Source organism: Candoia aspera, chromosome 5 (assembly GCF_035149785.1).
Source record: "Candoia aspera isolate rCanAsp1 chromosome 5, rCanAsp1.hap2, whole genome shotgun sequence".
NCBI classification, from domain to species: domain Eukaryota; kingdom Metazoa; phylum Chordata; class Lepidosauria; order Squamata; family Boidae; genus Candoia; species Candoia aspera.
In genome coordinates, this window is record NC_086157.1 from 104676355 (window position 1) to 104697938 (window position 21584).

The following is a 21584-nucleotide window of genomic DNA, read 5'->3' on the forward strand; positions in this document are numbered from 1 at the left end:
CCTGGGTTTTGGGAGAGTCTAAACCTTAATCGTAGAGCGTATGTAGAAGATTCTACAATTGTTTCTGGCTTCTGCAGATAAGCTTTCCAAGAACTGTAACTGAGAACATGGTGTGAAGGAATGTGAGGGTGACCTTCGAGGACCTTGGAGGACAGATTAACAGAATTCTTGCAAGATTCTGTTAATGTAGCCTTACAATAAAGTAGAATTAGTTCCACTTTATTAGAATTAGTCACGTTTCCTGTCTGGTTTACCTGCAAGGGCTGACATCAATCTTGCAAGTCCTTTCAGACTTACAAATCTCCCACCCTCCCTATTTGTCGCTTAAATGTTCAGGATGGGTCTTTCCTAAGTTTCTTCTTTAGATCTCTCTTGGACTCCCTTTCCTTTTATCTGATCATTCCCTAGGCAGCATCTCTTCCCTCCGTTCTCCAAGGTCACCCTCACATTCTATCACACATGGAAAGCTTCTGCCAATTAATGTTGAACTAATTGGATAAAACATCTAACGGGGTAAAACATGCAACTTTCCCATCCATCCAGCTGAGGCAGTTCCCAAGGGCTTAGATTCAGAAGAGAAACTGACTTGGGGGGACTATTAGGGAATCCACCAGTTCCAACCCTCATCTCTAATACCCCACAAAAGGGAAGGGGCAGGTCCCTCTTTCTTCCCAATTTTGATAGGTTTATTGCTTCCTAATATGCCTCTGAGCTTCTCAGATACATATGTGTAGGTATCATTGGAAATTCGTGTGCTGAACTGAAAGTGTTTGCTCCACCAGGGCTATTCTTACAAACCATTTTCTTGAAAGATGATGTTTGGATGTTGACCAGCTGGACATAAATTACAAAACAACATTAATTTTTGGAAAGGCCTTGCCAAAGGAGACCATGTCCATTTTCGAGGTGCATTAAAAAGTGATAAGCATTTGCAGCCAGTTATAAATCAACCTCTTGACACTTTCACAAGGTCTTTTTAAAGTCTGAAAAGCAAAGAGAAGAAGAAAGACCAAGGAGAGAAGGACAAGAAACCAAATCATAAGAGGCAAGCCAAAGTAAAAGGGCCCCAAGAAATGCCATAACTTACTGTAGCTACTTTCGCTATCGCTGGCATTAGAAGAAAGTTGTTCTGCAAGAACAGGACAGCAAATTAAAAGGACATAGTCAAGCACCAGAATGTCGAGCAATCACTCCGGTCATGCAGTCAGCGTGCAGAGTATGAATCAAAGAAACAGTGTGGTAGGTCAGCCAAAGAGTTTCAGAGGACTTGAGCATGAAGGCCAAAGACATTATCACTTGTGGATACCCTAAGAAAGAGTTGTAGAGCTGGGTGCCAGTCATATATTTAAAATAACAGCAGCCAAAGAAAGCATTAGTGATGTCTGTGCAAAGACATTTTTTCTTAAACTTCTCTTAAATGTTCTCCAAGGATGATGATGAAAAACCAAAGAGGAGCATCAGCCATGTGACACAACTCATACGCGATATACATGGACTTGCTAGTAATGTATGGGGCTGTCTACATCTTCTGTGGAAAGACAAGCACAATTACCCTTTTTCCTTGGGAAAAGCACTGTGGAGAAGGGGTGACTCAGTAGGAGCAATGTAGAGGGAGCAATTAACTCTTTCCTGACCCACCACTACTCTTCTTTCATTTGTTACCCCCTAAAGCTTCTGCTCTAAAAGGAAGGCACCATGGCTGCTACTTATATTGTTGTTGTTATTAGTAATAGTGGTAGAAGTCATATTGTTATCTAGATGGGTCTTTGATATTATACAATATACACAAAAGTTTCACATGTAGAGAGACATTGCAATATTACAATTTTGCGACTCTTCTTCAGCTTCTCAAGTTAGTTCAGAAAAAACTCAGGGTCTAAAAACTGTGCGAATCACAGGCACTGTTCTGTTAAACTCATAGGGACCATTCCTATCCTAGATACTCTTTCCAATGTAAGCACTAGCAGTCAATATGCAAAATTAGTTCATTCTCTTTGACCGAGTCTTATGCATTCAGTATGGTAATTACTTTAAACAACCTCACATACTTCCATTACGACAGCTTAAACTTCCCAAGTATGTGCCTAGAGAAAAGCCTGCAGCTTGGCCTCACGCTTGGAAACATGTTCGGCACTGGTGGTAGCCCACTGGGGTTAAAATTGGGAAGTAGAAATGGGAAGTACAAGTGATTTTCTTTTCTAACAATGTCTGATTTAGTCCTGTAGACACATAAATATATTTATTTACAAAATACAAAATTGTGTTATATTGTACTAAACCTTCAAAGCAAAGTACTATTTACTCTCCAATCTGTTGTTCCCCAGATGTGTGGACTGACAACTCCAGAATTCTTGGCCAGCATAGTTTTGGCCCACAGCATTATTACTGCATCATAGACATGCTCCTCCATCTCACAACAGAATGAAATGAATTTAGAAACTTACAAATAGTAGCCTACTCTTGTTGTAGACCAACATACCTGGGTTGGGAGCAACAGCCTTTGAAAGCTAGTCTACTTTGTCATTTATCTATAGGTTAGCCATGAGGAACATGTAACCCTACAGGTATTTTTGGACTATAATTTTCTTTAAACCTGATCATTAGCCTTCTGTCCAGGGTTGATGGAGTTGGAATCCAACATCTGGAGTATCACAGGTTTCTCCTCCCCTACTGTAGACTCCGAGAGAGATGTTTTCTACATCCTTGCTCCCCAGGATTTTTTCTTAGCTGGAGAGTTGGCATGCAAAATGTATGTTGTGTCACTGAAATATGACTCTGAGGAGACAGAAATCACTTCTAAGATTAATAATGATGCTTCTAGAAGCATCGGATTGCTTGACCTTCATCTGATCCAGGACATTTCTGCTCTAGGTCTTCTGGAGCAGGAAAGTAGACTTTCAACACGACACCTACTCTTCTATTGGTAGTCTACTGTTGTCAAAAGTACACAGAGTTTTACATAAATTGGGAATCTAAATTGGGAATCCTTACGACACAAACCTTGCAGAGATCATCTCCATTTTAAAAAGAAAAAAGATCATAAGCATAATTCTGCCTAGCTTTCACATGATGTGATATGGATGCTTGCTAGCTTTCTTTAGCTGTGACTCCTGAATGGATTAGCGTGCTGATGATGGCATCTGCATGAGAACTCCAGTACTGTGCTACTGAGCTTGAGTTCCACAAGAGATAATGTGTCTGCCTTTACAAGGGAACCAATTACCAGAAGAGATTAACTGATGCTCAGCAAGAAAAGAAACCCAAGAAACAGCATCTGATTGAGCACACATACCTTTTCCAGAATTAAAACAGCTTTCAGAGAAATAGGTGATGCAGTGGGAACATTGGCAACTGTTATTTTGTTTTGCTTGAACTGGCTTGTTCTTCAGGGAAACAAAGTCAGCAAACTCTGAAGGAAGCAAGTGATTGTTCTACCTGTTCTATATGGCTATTGAAAAGTAATGCCAATGGAACGCAATCGCAAGACACTGGCATATATAAGAATATTGACACCAATAGCAAAAAAGGATCCAGTTTGTTATATATAGTTTTCTGTTGGTCGCAGTTGGTTATTTCTGGATTGCTCTGCCTCTACTCTTGGACGCAAAACTATCCTTGCTTAGGGTGAGTGCCAGTCCTTACAGCTAGAATACCATTCCTTGTGAAAACTGAAAGCTTAGCAGAAACACCAAAGTTTCTGGAAACTTGTCAAATCTTTAATTGGAAGAAGCCTAAGGGGGAGGATAATCAAAGCAGTCCAGTGGTGACTGAGCAGGCTCATTGCCAGAGAATGCAAAAGGTTTTCTGGGGGAAGAAATAGAGTAGAGTAGCTGATACAGGGCGTGGTTGACTGGCTGACTGGAACCCTAATTAGGAACATCCACATATACTCTTATGTTGCAGATTTGTTAGCATTTAAAGGAAATTCAATGATATAGAATGATATAGAAGCCCACAGAAGAGAAGGTTAAGGGGAGACATAAGAGCAGTCTTCCAATACTTGAAAGGCCGTCATAGAGAAAATGTGTGGATTTATTCTCTGTAGTGCCTGAGGGTAGGACAAGAACCAATGGGTGGAACCTTGACAAAGGGAGATTCAAACAAAAAATAAGGAGGAATTTCTTGACAGTGAGAGCTATGAAGCAGTGGAACATCCTGCCTCCTGGAGTCATGGGTGCTCCATCACTGGAGGTTTCAAGCAAAGGTTACACAGCCATTTGTGTGGGATAGTTTGAGGATTCCTGCCCTGCACAGGACTGGAAGATCTCCAAGGTCCCTCCCAACTCTATGATTCTATGAAATAGACCAAAATATGGATTCTCTTAAATGTGTCTGTACAAACCTTCCATAGATGCTCTCTCCAGATATACACTGAACTAGCACACTGGTGCAACAGTAATGCACCAGTTAATGCCCTTTCCCCTTGAAACCTCTGCATGTCTGCAGCAGATGCTATATGTTCTGCAAAGAAGTCAGAGATAGGTTCTAGAGGGCATAGCTTCTTCAGAATTTTGAGCAGATGTTGAATGCAACTGTCATGCTGGATGAGACACCCTCCAGCTGTGTTAGGTTGTAACTCCTATCCCTCACCTCCAGCACTGCAGTGCTGTGATGGACGGGAATGAAAGCAGTTGTATTCTAGGACATTTGCAGGGTAGCAGTTCCAGAAAGGTTACTTTAAATATGATCAACATTTATCCATCGTTGCACTTTGTAGCAACATGATATTGCTACTGATAAGAGGACTTGCTTGCTGCCTGTACTCATTTCTGAACTCCTGCACAGTTTGAAAACCAGTAATCTAGAAGCAAGGATTCCATGCCAAGAAATAATAATGCATTTCTAGACTGATTTATTTAAAGAACGTATTTAAAGGACTTAACTAACTTAAATTCAGAGCAACAGTGGTAGCCTAGGCTCAGGTGCGAGGAAAATGCCATCCAATCTTGAATAGGTTTTCTGCGTAGGATTTGGCCGGCTTTATAACCATTTCTCTTTGTTGGAGTCTAAGTAAAATGTTTGATTCACTAACATGGGTCTAAAAATCAGTTATGTGTGGGCAAGGAAATGCTTCCAGATCTGACTTCTGCGAAAAACAGAACACTAAATAGTAATCTCTTAAAAATTAATAATAAAAGTGCTTCTTTTAATGTGTTGGGAGGAAGGATTAAGATGAAAGTTCAGAAGAAAAAATATTAACCAACTCCAACTCTTTGATTTGAAATGCAACCTAAGGAACGTAAGAGCCACAAGGAAGGGCATTCTGGGGTGCCAGTTCTGAGCTGGCAAGTCTCCAGAACAGTGATTTGCTACATTCTGGGAGATTTTTCCACAATGGCTTGTCTTTTGCACAGAACTGCTGGATTCTTCAGAGTGGGTAGTGGGCAGGCCTGTAGGTCTCCTTTATATCAACTCATATCATGAGAACAGGTCTTAGAATATTCTGACATCACCATCTGTCTCTGTATATGAAGGGAATACAGGAAGTGATGCCTGGACTAAGAACTGGTGCCATCAACTTGACTATATACTGTCTCACCTACTTTGCATGGTCCTCTTAAGTAAGCAGGAAAGTGATAGAGAAAGGAATAGCCGATGCCTCCATTTACTGCCACTTGCCTTCCTATTGACTGAATTAAATGATTTGTGTCCCACTTTTCTACTTTAAAACACCCCCTAATGTCAGTCTTGGAGAAGTCATCTTTTGGGCAGCTTCTTCAGCATCAATAATTTTCTGGCTGAGGACCTGTTAATAAGCTTCTCAAAAATCCTAAGCTTCTTTAAAAAAACACACACATTTTTTTAAAAAAAAAAAACCCTTTGTCACAAAAGAATCAATAATGCATTACTGGGAAACAGAGTTGTTATCTGAAGAGATAGACATACCCATTGCATATGCTATATGCTATTAATATTGTCATGCAGAACATAAAATACAATGGAAACTCCTCTTTTTTTTCCCCAGTGCATTCAAAGCTGGGGACCAAAAGTAAAATCTAATCTTGTGCATGCTAGGAGTAGAAGGTCCTTTGGGAAGGAACAAAAGCCAAACTTAAAAAAAAAATGAAATGAAAACAAAGTTATTTCCAAAGAAAGGGTTATAAGTGACCATTCCTGGGAACTTACTCAGAATCTTTGTTCCATAACCGTCGTCACCTAATCCGGGGAAGTCCTGCACGGCAGTCCCCAGAGAGAGCAATGAAAGGAAAGAACAGCCGCAGAAGAGGAAGGAAGAGGTCAGTGGAGTTGAAATGGATACTACCATGACAGACCATGCAGATCACCCAGTCTGGATTCCTGCTTTCTGAACAAATAAGGCTTAACCTCCCAATTCAAAGACCTTTATGGAAGCCAGAAAGAAGGAGATATATTTTGGTTAAAGTGAGAAAGCAAAAGACTCTCTTTAGAAACAGAAATATCTAAGAAATTGGCCATAATTAAGGTGTTCGGACTAGCAGATCAGAAGATAGCTGTCCTCAACCTGTTGTTGAAAGCCGTATGTGAGGACCAAAGGAACTGGTCAGCTTAATTTTAAGTCAGAGCGTCTCAAACAAATGAAGTTACTGAAGTTCAGGGAACGTATAATCCTTATGCCTGTCTTTTTTAAAAAGAAGCTTGCGTCTGTGTGGTAGCTCTCTCTCTTTCTCTCTCTGTGCTATAGACTTTATGCAAAATAAAGGAGTATCTTAATATAGCTGAACGTTGCGTTAAAGTTTTTGGAATTAAACCTTGTGATAATCTTGTTCTACCTTATTTATTTATTGACAAACATACCATATTTATCCATTTGTTAATAACAAATGAACATGACAAATGAAATAAATCTGCTTGTATCTCTGCATCTAGTCATGTTATTATAGAAATTTCTCAGCTTTGAGCATCAAACTGCCAGGAAGAATGAGGTTCACCTCATAATTTGAATTTGAAAATCATCCTGGACTGAATGGGCACCTGAGTGTTAAAGGTGTTTAATGGGAAGGAGTAAGGATTGATTTTTTTTTACTGTTTTATTGTATTACTCCTTTTATATTTATTTTACTACGGATGCCAGTTTTGGAGAGTTTTACCAATAAATGCATCTTAAATATAATAGATTAGGCTAGACTAGATTAAATTAGACTAGTTAAAAGGATGTTAAGATGCTCAGTGGTGGATATTAAATCCAGCTGGGGACTCATTAGCTTTTTTTAATATATGGCTCAGAAATCACTTGCATCTCAATTTCCCACTTTGGCTGCATTATGTGAAGCAGCAAACTGGCAACACTTCAATCAGATATCTGATTTTTGCTGATAAGATACTTCTCCTTTTTTCTAAAAATCTGGGAACCAGTCCAGGCAATCTCATTATCAGGAGTCTTCCAGTTCAATAGCCTCAACTGTCAAGCTAAGAAAAGTCAAAGCCATGGATGTTTGAGTTGGAACTGACAGGCAGAATCCACCAAGGAGTATCACTAGCCAAGGTGGAGACAGGTATGAAACTCCAATCACCAAAATGTTTGAAAAGGTGTGGCTTTCTCCTTAACCAAAATTTGAAACGGACCAAGTGAAGGACCAGTGGCCAACACATGTTTTGGATGCTTCAAGCAGTAGTGACAGATTATTTTCCTTCCCTCTCCTCCCATAAACCCCAAAGGGAATCCAGACTGTTATATACATTGGTCATAGTAGTAATGCCTCACCTGTCCTGAACCTGACTTTGGTTTCGCCTAGGTGTATGAGGATGACTGGTGCCGTGCATGTCACCCATGTGTTTCGCTGTGATGTTGTCGCTAAATATTTACTTACGTTCAGGGTCACTGGTGTCCTGCTCACACATCTCCTTGCTCTTGTAGAATGGGAATTTTCGTGAAAAGATGAAGTTCTTTTTACGCTTGTCATTGAATGACTGTGAAGGAAAAAAGGCATGGGGCAAAAACAAGGACGTCTAATTGTTGTCACACTCATGCTGACAAAACAACTAGTTTGTAAAAGTGGAAAACAACTGTGGTGACACTGTCCAATTTCTTTCTTTTGTTTCAAAGTAAAGCATCGAGGATTAAAAAAAAAGAGGGAAAGATCTGAAGGTGCTGGAGATCTTCAAAGGTTTTAAGATATCTGCAGACTAGAGCTTCAATGTTTCCTAATCCCAGCAGTAGGAAATCTGATGCTCAATAGATATTTAAACTTCCAGTCCCATTCAGCATGGCTGATTGCAAGGGCAGTAGAGATGGTAGTTCAAAATAGCTGGAGAACACTAAGTAACTCACCCATGGATTAATTGGTGAAGGCTCCAATCCTTTGTGGGACTATCTGGAAACTGGTCCTAATGAAGACACTGAGGTTTACTTCCAAGTTGCATAAAAGTATATATAAATTAAACAGATGCAACCGGGGTTTTAGCATTTTTTATGCAGAATCATCAGTCCATGTATGCTATTGAGCATATTAATGCAGCTGCAAGGAGGTATTTCAAATGTCCTGTAGAAGGCATGCCTCAATCAAAAAAAGATGAGGAAATGTGTTGTCCTTCAGAAATGGTCAAATTTTGTAACTTATCATCCAGGACCCCTGTCTGTGTTAGATCTGGCCAGTGGGAATTCTTATTCAGCTATTCCGAAAGCTGCAGCCCTTTTCATTTCTAAAAAGAGGTGTCCCTATTCTTTCTCCATCACAGAAAGAATGCTTCTTCTAAGAAGGTGCTTGCTTGCCACAAACCTATGGTTGTTTGTTTGTTTATTGTTCAAATTTCTATCACTGCCCATCTCCCCCAAAAAGGGGGACTCTGGACGGTGAGTTCACAAAACAGTCTTAATAAGATTAAAGACATAGTAGCTGCATTCACATGACCTATTAAGCTTGTTAGAATTATCCTTGGTTAGGCTTTTTTGTGTGAATTAGAGTCTGCTTGGTTAATTTACAATTTTGTGCTTTGTGCAGGCTCAGTAAGTATGTGAACCAGGTTGTGAATGCAGTCTAACTGCACATAGTTGACAACCAATAATGTAGTTATTTCCAACTTTATGAGAATTCTGTTAAATAATAATAGTAATAACGAGAAACATAATAGAATGCTCTTTTTATTTTGAGCTTTTATGCTATGTTGATTTTATACTTATATTTGCTGTTGTATAATATTATTTGATATTTGATTACTATTTCCTATTTTAATTGCTACACTATTACTGTTGTATTTCACTATTTGCTAGGGTATATATTCTTGCATTTTATACTTGTATACTATGATATTTGCATATTTGTATTTAATTATTATTATTTTTTAAAAAATCTATGAGCTACCTTGAATTTTGCAGGGAGGTAGCGCACCAATAATGGAAACACATACACATTCCTCATGGCATGCTGATTTCCTTTCCTTCTTTTGTTCAGACTTGATAAAGACTTTCCCCCCCTTCATTTCACAATCCTAATGGATTTACAGACCGTTTATAAACCTGCAGCATCTGTTCCTGATTCAAAAGTTGGAAAAGTATCTGCTTACTTTGGTCACAAAAGTTTCATGCCACTTTTACACTCCAAGGATATTTAAAACTTAGTAACAAAAAAACAAAGGGAGAAAAATTATAGACATAGAAACCTATGAATGTTCCATTAGGACTGTGAACATTTGGATTAGAAACAACATAACCATCATGCCAAAAAAAAAAAAAAGAGTAATGTATAAATCATGCAAACCACGAACCATGCAAACAAAAAATAAAGGCAGATGTCAAAAATTATAGGCATAAAAGGTTTCCAAATGTAATTTGGTTGGCAGGTGGGTGGACCAGCACACTGATAATATTGACAGAATGGCCTATAGAATCTAGAGAAATTAAAATGTGCTTCTCTCTCTGCCTCTCTCAGTTGTGATCCTTCTTTCCAGAATTAAACAATGTCATCTGATAACATTATTCTCATTAGGACAATGTCACTTAAACCACAACTCATCTGGCATAATTTGACGGCAGACATATTTCCATATATTCAAACAAAGCAGATCTAAAATTGGCAAGCTAAATGTCTTTTCCTTCTAGCCACTTAAAAGGTTCCTGACTGCTGTACAAGCAGACTGGCAATATCGAAGAACAGTAATCCAACTATCATCTTACACTGAAATTTGTTGCAGCTTCCACTCTTCTTCTTAGCATCAAAATGGTACATGTCAAACAGGACAGCAAGTTTGCATTAAGTTGCCTATATCTTAGGACAGCACATCCAGCGTCTGGTTATCTAAACCCTTGAGGTCAGAATGGTGAGCATTCTGCCCTGCTTAGGAGAAGAAATTGGTATATCTAGAATGTTTAGGATACTTCTGCATGCAATCTTTCTGATATGGTATGGAGTCTGTGAATTTATCCACTCAGAAGATACCTAGTAATTATCAGATAACATTAAGAATGATCTACTGTACTGTAGGTAGGCTGCAGATTATGGATACAGAAGTTCAACACATCTAGAATGCACCAGGTTAAGAAAGATTGGCCTGTTCAGTGTGCTGTACATGAAATTGCTCTTATCAAAACGCAGCAGCTGCATCTGGCACAGAACATGGTGGTCACCCTCTGACTGGGCATGGACCATGGGAAGAATTTCACATCAGTCTATCACTGTCTGCAAATGATCTTGGGGGATGGTGTTACTGGCACTCCATCTGCTTCCCTCCATCACTTATGAATCTTCTACTTAGCTAGGTGGGTCATCTGCTGCAAACATTGGCTGACCAGCATATTGTGATACTCACTCTGTATGGAACCAGCTAATATATGAAGTGGGCTAGAACCTACAGCACTTCTGTATATTTGAGGGATGCACCAAGTGATTTGCAGAATATTGTTGGCTGTGTTCCAAACATGGACAAGCCAAGCCCCGTTTGGGGAGGGAGGTTGAAAGCTTTGCATGAATCCCTCCCAATCTCCCCATGCAAAAGACAGAGGGCACAGATTCTTGGCCTCACTTGTTTGGGGCAGGGATGCTAAAAAACTGTGAGTAGTCCTGGACCACACTTTTGCACCCTGGCTTGGAGATACTGAATCATTAGAGAATTTCCCCCCACATATTTTAAACTCAGCAGAGAACTACAGCTCTCTTTAGTGTGTCATCCTGATGTGGCAATATTCCACCAGCTCAGTATGTGTTGCTGTATGACTGAAATGTCCTATGTTGCCTTGATCATGTTTGAAAGGCATTATAAAGGACATAAGCACACTTGTTCAAGCATAGGTGGTTAGCACATTCAAGGATTCTGAACACAATAGTGAGAAATTCTTTAAGACAAGGAAGGTGCTACACTTGATCTGAGTCAAAAGGAAAAGGAAGGCAGGAAAAGGTTGGAGGGGGTAGAGTAAGTAGAAATACAAGCATGCTAATGTCTCTGTACCCCGAAGCAGAGAACAACACATGGCCCACGAGGCTCTGTGCCAAGAATGCCAATTACTTCATCACATGGATGGACAATAAAATCATAGCTGGTATGTGCCATTGGTGTGCTTTTTGTCACTCTCCTCCACTTTTCCTCTTCTGGCACTGTTGAAAGCTAGTAAGAACAGAACCCTGGAAGAACATTGCTTTCAAGATCTTCTAATTGAGGGACTTCAAGGAAGCCCACATTTGGGTCTAGGACAATCTCAGAGACCAGCAAGTTGCAGTTCTTCCCATTGTCCTGTGGTTAATATATGTACTTAAGAAGAAATACGGAGGACTTTAATACCTAGCTGGAAAATGAATATGTGCTGCAGCTTTAAAAAGCCTCTTGAGATGTCAGATCCCTAATAGCAATTCACGCATGCCAGTCCTTCCTAGGCATTGTAATCATTGGCTTATAAAACTGTAACTTTGAACCATTCGCATAAAGAAACCTTGTTGGACACACTGGTGATAAGTGCCTGTTTTAGAAATTTGAGAAATGCTTTGATTTGAGAAAAACTCAACTGATAAGTGGGACCAAACACTGTATATAAATAGGATTGTGATATATTGCAATCTGGAAAAAAACAAACCAAATCGTGTTCTGCTGATAGAACCCCTTCATTTTCTTTTAGATCTATATTTGCTGCTAGTTTAACAAGGTCTTGACTGTTCTGCCAAGCAGATTGTCATATGAAATTGCACAAAGCTCATGACAGCTACTGTAAAGACTTGCTGCTATTAATATGGAGGTTCAGGTGATGCAAGTCTTGGATTCTGAAAGATCAGGAATTGTTGGTTTCGAAGTCAGCTGCAGAAACAAACAGAGCTTTAAGGGTGGCAAGGATAGTGTGCTCCATACCATGTTTAGCCCAGTTTAACCTCCTTTTGTCCAACTGGGAAAGAATATATGCAATATACCTAGAGGCCTCTTTTCCACCCTGGGAAGACATTCACCAGAAAAATGGTAAAATTTCTCAGTGGTAGCTCCATTGAATTAATTCTGAGATTCATTGAGTGCATGAATGAATGGATCAAGCCACTGAATTTCATACAAATCTTGGACAGTTTTTCTTGATAACCTAATGATTGGGATCCCATCATTCCTCTACCATTTCACTGATGATCAAGTGTGTGTTTGGGGAGGGAGGATGTTCTAAGTTCCTGTCCCTTTCCAAGGCTTAACAGATATTACAGAGAGATATCCCTAAATCAGCCATTGCCAACTTTTCACATGCTGGATGGAAATTCTGGAGTTGAAGGCACTAGGTAGCCAAAATTTTGTCATTTAAAAAACCCAGCAACCCTCAAGCAACATTATATGGAACAGAGAGTAAAATACTATTTTATTTAAGGATTAAATGCAACATATTTGTTAGCATAAATTGCTTAATTTAAATGAGGCACATTTCCTTATCCTTAGTTTTTGAAAAAGTATAATCAGAAAAGTGCTTTATTGTAATTTCATATATTTATTCATCTGTCAGAGCAATTCATTAATTGATAATGTACTTTTTTCATATTGTGGCAGACACCAAAACCAATGTGGAAGAAGGAGGAGGAGGAGGAGTGATAACAAAAATAAACCCCAAACCAAAGAAACTACCACATGGGTAAACATGATGGGTGACCTAGGTCACCAGTGTCACAAGATTAAATAGATAAGCAGTAGGTTTGAAAAATGGAAATTAAAATAAACACTTTTTTTCACAGAGTGCATGATTTGTGCCTGGATTCACTTTCATGGGGTGTAGCAATGGCTGCTAGAGCAGGCAGTTTTTAAAAGTATTAGACAAATTCATGGGGATGGAATGCTTAATATGTATTAAATGTGACAAGTAAGTGGAACATGCATGGAGATAGAATATTGATGAATGCAGATCAAACAACACCAGAGCACAGCGGCTTCCATGCCTTGTATGCTTCCTGGAGACACTGGTTTGGCAATTTCCGAAACCAGAATACTACACAGTACTGTATGTGATGCAGTCTTTCATATACATCAGTAGGACAGTTCTTATTACACCTCATCAGTATCTCTTATCAGATGCTCAAATGACATGGGCGAAGTTTTTTTCACAAGAGTATGGAATTATTCTGCCATTGCAAAATTATTTGCAATGTTTCTTTGACTTCCCTGTTTAGCCTACAGCCCTGGAATTTCCTTGTGGTTCCTTATCCAAATACTATCCAGCTTTTTAAGACTAGCCCCCAAGTCTATTCTTCCTGAATTTTGCAGTGCACTTGGCTATTCATATTAGAGAAAGGCTTGTAGATAAAACATTGAATGAATGACTTGCAAACATGCATTTATTAAGAAAAATACAAAAATCTGCACAGAGGTGAAATGTGCATGAAAATATTTATGTATATTTTAGTATTTATAATAATGTGCAGACTATTTTAAGATGAGAACCTGATGCAAACATGAAATGCAATGAACTTAAGACAATTGGTATCATTCAGTTTCTTTTATTTTCATTTAGTTCCTTATTTTTTCAATGTTCAGTCATGCCTACAAAGATTATACGATCCCTTAAAAACTGAGGCTGTAAATCCAGGCACACTTGTCTGAGAGAAGAAGACTCTGTCAGTGTCAGTGTGTGTCTGTGTGTGTGAGAAAGAGAGAGGGTGTAAAACTCAACAGTGGGGCTCCTTATTAATTATAATAATTAAAATTATTAAGGGAAATTTGAGAATACACAATAAATATACTCCCAAGGAAAAAAATAACTGCTTTGTATATAAAACCCCCCATTTCTAGCATAATCACTGAGATGGTATAAAGCTTGTCCACATTACTGCTTTTTGTCATAACAACAGTTTGATGACTCTACAAATTCTTTAAATCACCAGTGGGAATCTAAGCTAAGAAAAGGCTCAGCCTGAGAGACAAGCTGAAAGACCCTTCTTTTTTGTTCACACTTTGTTTTCTGCCTTTTCAGTTCTGTTGCAGGCAGAATGAACATTCCTTTGTTTTGCGTCTTGTCTGATTTTCTTCATGTGTATTTGCATTTTCTTTAGATCTAAATATACGAACCAGCATATTGATCCTAAAGGGCCAAAACAGAGCAGCAGATCCTTTTGGAAAGCTTGGGTTGGCACTCTGAAAACCTTATTGCTGCCCTACTAGAAGTCATCTATATTTGTCAAGCCATACAATCTTTGTCCACACCAGAAGATGTTGACTTGGAAACTAGGTAGTCATCTGCTGGGATGCTTTAATATGGATTCTTGCACCAAACAGGGGCTAGAACTCCATTATCTTAATGGCATCTTCCAAGTCTAGGATTCTAGGATGAAACTATGCCAGAGCATAGCCAGGTCATTTGATAGAATCAGACTGGAAACAAGGCAATATAGACCAGCAAGTTAGGATGACAAACCAGGGCTTAGTGAATGGGTTGACACTTCCAGCTCTGACTCCTCTAAGGAAGCATCTTAAGGCAATCATTTATGGACCATTAAAACTTGTTCAGCTAACAGAGTTAAAAGGCATCATAGCCAAACATAAGATAGGGTTCAGGTCACGGGGGACCCTCAGGCTACTAGGAGCTACATAGAGGCTACTAGATATGTTAACCAATTCCAGCAAAGACCTAGTAGTGGATTTGTACAACGTAAGTTTGGTTAGTATTAATCTTGGATATTTTGGGGGGTAACTTAGTACATTGTGTGAATCCAACTCCTGACACCCACATGGACTAGTCCATGCAGTTTTCTTGACAACATTTTTGAGAATGGTTTTCCATTGCCTCCTTCCTAGGGCTGAGAGACTGGTCCAAAGTCACTCAACCGGCTTTGTGACTAAGGCAGGAATAGAACTTACCATATCTTGCTTTCTAGTCCAGCACCTTTACCACTACCCCAAACTAGCTCTTAAGGTGTGGTAGGGGAATTGGCCCACAGTCACCCAGCTGGCTTTCAGGATTACACCACTCCCAGTTCTATTCCAATGTCTTTAACCTCTACATCAAACTGACTCAGAGAAATATTCCTAAACCTAAATGAAAACAATGGGAACGAGGAGAGATTCTTAGAGCATAAAAGGGAGGAGTCCTAAAAGGCTACAAATTTAGTGTCTGTGCCTCTGCTATCTTTGTAAAAGCCACCTACACCTGACTGTGGTTGAGCAAATTCACCCTACTTAACTTGATTTCCACCTCTGAGCTCCTTACAAATGCTTCCCATTTGGCATCCTACACATTCTAATATTTGACATCTCTATTATACTGTATTGCTTATTAAATGCTTTAAAAAATTACTAAATTTAGAAAATGGGGGAATTTCCCTTACACCAACACACATGAGTAATACTTGAGCAAGGCAGCTGCAGCAATTGAGAACCGGATTGGCTGGTGGCATGAAAAGGATCAGAAATGTTAACTGGATTTCCTGGAGGCTAATTCAGAATAAATTCAGGCAGGATTGCTAATCTTGGCTAATCTCAGAACCTAAGTAAAGTTAACACTTGGATGGGGACAACTTGGGAATTCTGGGGCTGTTGGTGAGACTGGGGGGTCAAAATCATAATCATCATGATCATCCTGGAAGAAGGCAAATCAATTCTATGACTCTGTCATGAAAACCACATGAGTTCCTATTGACTTGAAAGGATCTTTATTCAATCCTCAAGGATGTCATTATTAACCATGTTCAATTGTGGTTCTTCTCATATCTTGGTCTAAAGAAGAGTAAACCTGACAGTTGGGTTTTCTTTCATTTCTCATTTTTGTCCTTATTGTACATTCATTCCTCTGGTTTCTACATCAGTTTGCCAATCTGATTTTAAAAAACAGCATGGCACAAAATTATGCACACTTCTGTTTCTGTGTGTGTGTGTGTGTTTATGCAGCTGGTATGCCCATTTCTTCACAAGCATACTTTTTACAACTGAAGGTGGTTTTCTTCCTTAGTTTTAATGTGATAAATTTATGTGCAATACATAAAATGCCTGTTGGCATTTAAGTTCTTGAGGTGTAATGTTGAGGAGCCAGTAGTGGTGAAGTTGTTGGACTAGGACTGGGGAGACTCAGGTGAAGTCCACCATCAGTCATTGAAGCTACTTTGGGCCAACTTGTCTCACATGGGTGTTACAGTGGGGAAGTGTGGCCAAGGGAGCACTTTGTATTAGCAGGGTCCTCAGGAGGGAGTGTCAAGGGGGGTGCAGAATGATGAAAGTAGCACATCATGGGGGCACAAGCCCTGCCCCTTTCTGATTTCACTTGCATTGTGGAGTCACATCACAGTGCTGCTTTTGACATTTTGATGAAAGCAGGAAGCTTCTGCAGACAGACATGCTTTGCATGGAAGTCTAACAAGTAAAGACAGTTCCACATAAAAAAATTGGACTGAATTAATTTCTCCTCCATTGCTATCTTGGCAATAAGAGTCATCTTATCCTTTAGTTCTGAGGAGTTTAGACTGCACTCAGTACATTGATATAAAAATCACAACACTCTCTGCATGTCTTCTCTAGAAAGGACTTTTTCCAGGCCAGGAACTTGAGATACAAGATCCAGGTATTATGCCAAGGCATGAACATGGTCTAACCCTGGTTTAAGAATCAAAACTGGGTTTTGCAGTATGTTGTGGCTTCTGATGCTCACTCATGCAGTTTTGATTAAAATCTAATCAGAGCAGAGTCTAACTCTGCCCTTCCACTTTCATCCTTGCAAGTATTCACTGCATTGCCTTCATCTGTTGCTGCCTCCTCCTTGTCTAACATGGGGCAGCTTCTTTGATGGTTATGTACCAGTTTCAGGAGGAGCAAATCTGGAAGGATCATACCGGATTAGCTAATTTTCATCCTGGAAGTCTGTAGACTGCATCCGGCCTTCCAAGTAAAAATCAGCGAATTCAGGAATAAATCCAAATTGGTGTATTGAGCTCAAGAGTTTTTGTACAATAGATCCTTGCCACATGGTGCTCTAGGTTGGCTGCAGTTGGGAGCCCATCTCCTACAATTCCTGGACTCTCCACTTTGTTGACAACAGACCAGGAGATTTGCATGATTAGTATTTGAGAGAAGGCAATAGTGGGAAGTATACTGGTTAATGCATTTTACACTTTTCTAGTATTTTAGATAACACTCTGGCAAGACTTACAGCCATCCATGATTCCTTGGAGTGGCAGTATTTTTAGAATTTCCAGTAAATTTGGTTCAAGTCATGCAAACATGCTGGCTGGAGAATTCTGGAAGCCGAAGTCCACACATCTCATAATTGCCAAGACTGAGAAACATTGCCTTAGAACTTGCACTCCCTTCACTGGGGATTGCAGATTTGCAGAAAACACTGACTGTGAAGCTCTTAAGCATTTTCCATGGAACTAAAGGAAATGGAAACTGCTGCTGAACAGGGAACAGAAACAATTTAGACTGAAAGAGCAGTGAGAAACTGGGCAGGAGAACACCACCAGACTTTGTTGAGCTCTCTCATTGTGAAAAAGAAACAAACTGATGAGCGAAGTATCAGTGAAGCCAAGGATGCAGCTTTTCCCGTGCTGCCTACTTGAAGAACATGCAGCTCCTGTTGACAATTGTCCTGACTGAGAGCTAAAGTGCACCAAAGACTGGCCTCTAGTGTCAGCTAAGGGACCAAGAGCCACTCAATTATTCAATCAAGATTGCAAACAAAAAAGATCAACTTGGCCTGGACTGATGATAAATGTCCCAATTCAGCTAATTTGCTCTACTGTTTGGATTTAAACTTCTCTCCTTCTTCCCTTTGTTTCTTGCAGATCCTTTCTTCTTAGTAGAAATTCTCCAATTCAGATAGTTGCCTGCATCCCAAGGATGCTAGAGCCGTGGGGAGTACACAAAGCAATTTGCTCCGCACTGTCACAAATCAATGACCACCTCAGCTTCTGCATCTTGGATGTCTTTCTAGGTCTTCCACAATGCTCACCAGAATCCTATATATGTGAGCATCCTTATAGAAGTCAGCATCACATATGCCCAAGTCCCATAACATCTTTGCATAGATCCATCTCCAGGACATGCTAAGTCCTAAATCCAAGTTAACAAAACATAATTCTTGTGTCCATCACGCTTGCTGTACCCAACCAAATACATCCTATGAATCCAATGGCCTGGTTCCCTCAATATACCATGACAATACCTGGCTTTACTACAATACGTTGGAACCAAAACGTATTCAACCCCATTTTAGTGATGGTGTTATGGTAATATATAGCCAAGAAAAATTAACCTCTGAACTGCAGTAACTCACAATAAACTCTCTGTGTTCCTCATTTTTAGAAGAGCGGCTGAGTCATTCACTTTCTTGTTTAGGGAATAAGCATACATTATTCTTTTTTCTTAGCATTAACTATGGATTATAATGGTTACATTTTATAGGACCAGGATGCTTATCCACTGATAATCAGCTCCTGGGAAATAACTATGGGAAAGGGATAGTGTATACATGTCCCGTTTTTGGCCAGGGTGGATATCTCATTGGCCACTATCAAGCAGAATGTTTGACTCAACATGGTTCCGATCCATTTTGGGTGCACTATTGTACCTGCTGCTTGTTCTGTGTGATGTCCTAAGCCAGGGCTCCTCAACCTTGGCAACTTTAAGATGTGTGCACTTCAACTCCCAGAATTCCCTAAACAGCTTCAACTTCTGGCAGTTGACGTCCACGCATCCTAAAGTTGCCAAGGTTGAGAAACCCTGTCCTAAGCAATAGTTGCATACACACAGCTTTACTAACAAAAACACTTTGTGTGACCAGCTCCTCTGATCATGTACAATACAAAACTTACATGTGTGCAGTTAAACACAAGCCCAAACACTCACTCATGCCCACTCACTCACTCACAAACATTACACTGAAAAAACATTCATCAAGGCATTTGGTTAGCTGTGCAACCTTTTCCCACAACTCTTCAGAGCACGCAGATAGGAAATCTGAAAGAAGCTAAGCATTTTACAGTCTTAGAAACACACATCTCCTACATTTGCAACAGGAATTGTTGTTATTTCCCTGTGTTCTTCTTCAACAATGTTTGCATCTTCCATGTCCTGCCAGCAACACTGTTTCTTCAAAATATAGCTTTCTTTGAAAGGGCACATTGCATCAAGCAGTTCTAGCTTGCTTCATGCTGACAAGTGTTTGTGAATGATGAGCAGAATCCAGCAATGGTTAATATCACTTTTCAAATTCTCCTTTTGACTTCAATGGCAAAACATTGATGCATTTCTTTTCCCCGTTGTCTTCTAATGTGACTTTTCCCACTATTTCATATTTGAAGAATGCAAATGTTTGGTGGCCTCAGAAATGGAAAACTCATGTCCTGAGTTTCTGGATATCATATTCAGTTCCACACATGTGGCCATTTCAGGATGAAGCAAGGAGAGAAATGGAGTGATGGCTCAGCAGTAAAATAATGAACAGGCTGAGAGGCAGAGATTTTAATCCAGATTCAGAGTCAGAACATGGGTTGTGGGCAGGTGGGATGAGGTCAAGAGACAAGAAATGGAGGTATAGTCTAGGCCAGTGTTTCTCAATCTTGGCAGCCTGAAGATGGGAGTTGAAGTCCACACATCTTCAGGTTGCCAAGGTTGAGAAACACTGGTCTAGGCATGTAAAGTTAAAAGAGCAGAAAAGGAAGACCATAATGTCTATCTTCTAACTAGGATCTTGCATATCTCCCTAAAGGGAGGAAATGCATAATTCTAAAGAGGGGAGAAAAAATGACAACACTTTTAAAAATAAATTGTACATATCCTAATTAAGGAATAGCTAAAATAACGTAAATAGAAGTAAGCAATATAGTGGGGAAGACTGTAAGTAGGTGAGCTGTGTGTCTGCTCAATCTCCCATCTTTGATGGACAGATTCAAGCACTAAAGTTAGTATTTGCCATTTTTTACATTGGATTATTGTCTCATATCAGGAGGTATGGCCACTCTGCCTCCAGTAAAACAAAGCAAGTTGCAAAGGCCTTGGTGTGAGAAGGATTGGGGGTGAGGGCAATTTTGTTTCAATTGTGCCCCAGAATATCACACTATTGTGTGAGATTGTTGCATATGAAGAATTGCAGGGCAGACATACAGGCCTACTGGACTATTTCTTACAGGAACTCTGTGATGCTTGAAAGAGTGCGTAATTTTTGATTTAAAGCAAAGGGGCAGTTAGTGCCGTGACTGCCGATAGCTGCCACCCTCTAGCCCACATTTCTGGTAAATGTTTCTAGTGGAACTTTTGAATCAGCCTGAGCTTTTCTCCCTCCTTTTGGTATGGAGGTAGCTCAGAGAACATAATAGCTTAAAACTGGAGGAGATGTGTAAGTGCAGAAAATTTAACTTCCACGGCTCTGAAGCTGCAGCTGCTTTTATAATAGGGTTTCGGCATGTGGCAGAAACTGGCTGATGCTCACTGGGCTTGAAAGCTAAGCAGGGAACTTAGATGGAAGACCACCAAGGCTGTAGCTAGAATGGAAAGTTTTTAAAAATCCCCCCTCAAAAGGCAGTGGCAAACTGCTTCCCTATTGTTGCCAAGAAAACTACATGGAAATACCTAACAAATCACTAGGAATTACATTTTTACTTTTTTAACAATAGGGAATGACCCTGGGGGATCTGACAATGATTAGCTTAGCTCTTAGACTTTGTCATCCAAGTGGAAGATTGTCCACCAGTATCAAATTTGAACAAAATGGGACTTTTTTCTTTAAATGTCAACTCTCTCCTACTAATGAAGAGCATATTGTCCCAGAAACCCTACTGTTTGGCTATTAAAAACAGGCATAAATAAGGAAGTAGAAATCGAAATGATTAGACAAGTGTGATGCTATTAAATGCAATGAATTGAAAGGCTTAATAGGTAGCTTCAAAGTGATAATTTCAGGGTTTCATTCCTGCTTGATGAAATTATACCTGCTATTAATACCACAGGAACATTGCTATTTTTCTTCCTTCCTCCTTAAAAAAAACATTCTAGAGGCCAACAGGTCTAATTGGATTGATACTATTATCTTCATTAGAGCCACCAGAGAGTGATGGTGGTGTGGTTCATAATAACTATTGCTTTAATATTTCTTGTACAGTACATCTCAAGTATGTTGTTTTGGGAAGGGAAGGAGGAAGAAAACTTTTAAAGATATAAAGTTGAAGACATCTATCAGTCCTTCAGAGTAGACTAGACTAGGAAACCAAAGTCATGCAAGCTAATACTACTAATACTACTTAGAG

General features: G+C 39.6%; 1 protein-coding gene across 1 annotated transcript in view; it reads right to left on the reverse strand.

The window, feature by feature from the left end:
* Positions 1–21584, reverse strand: part of DLG2 (discs large MAGUK scaffold protein 2) — an 803998-nt gene that overhangs the window by 13788 nt on the left and 768626 nt on the right. Inside the window, exon 18 of the mRNA XM_063304740.1 lies at positions 7788–7887. Within this exon, the coding sequence (XP_063160810.1) occupies positions 7788–7887 (100 nt within the window). The remainder of the gene's footprint in view (positions 1–7787; positions 7888–21584) is intronic.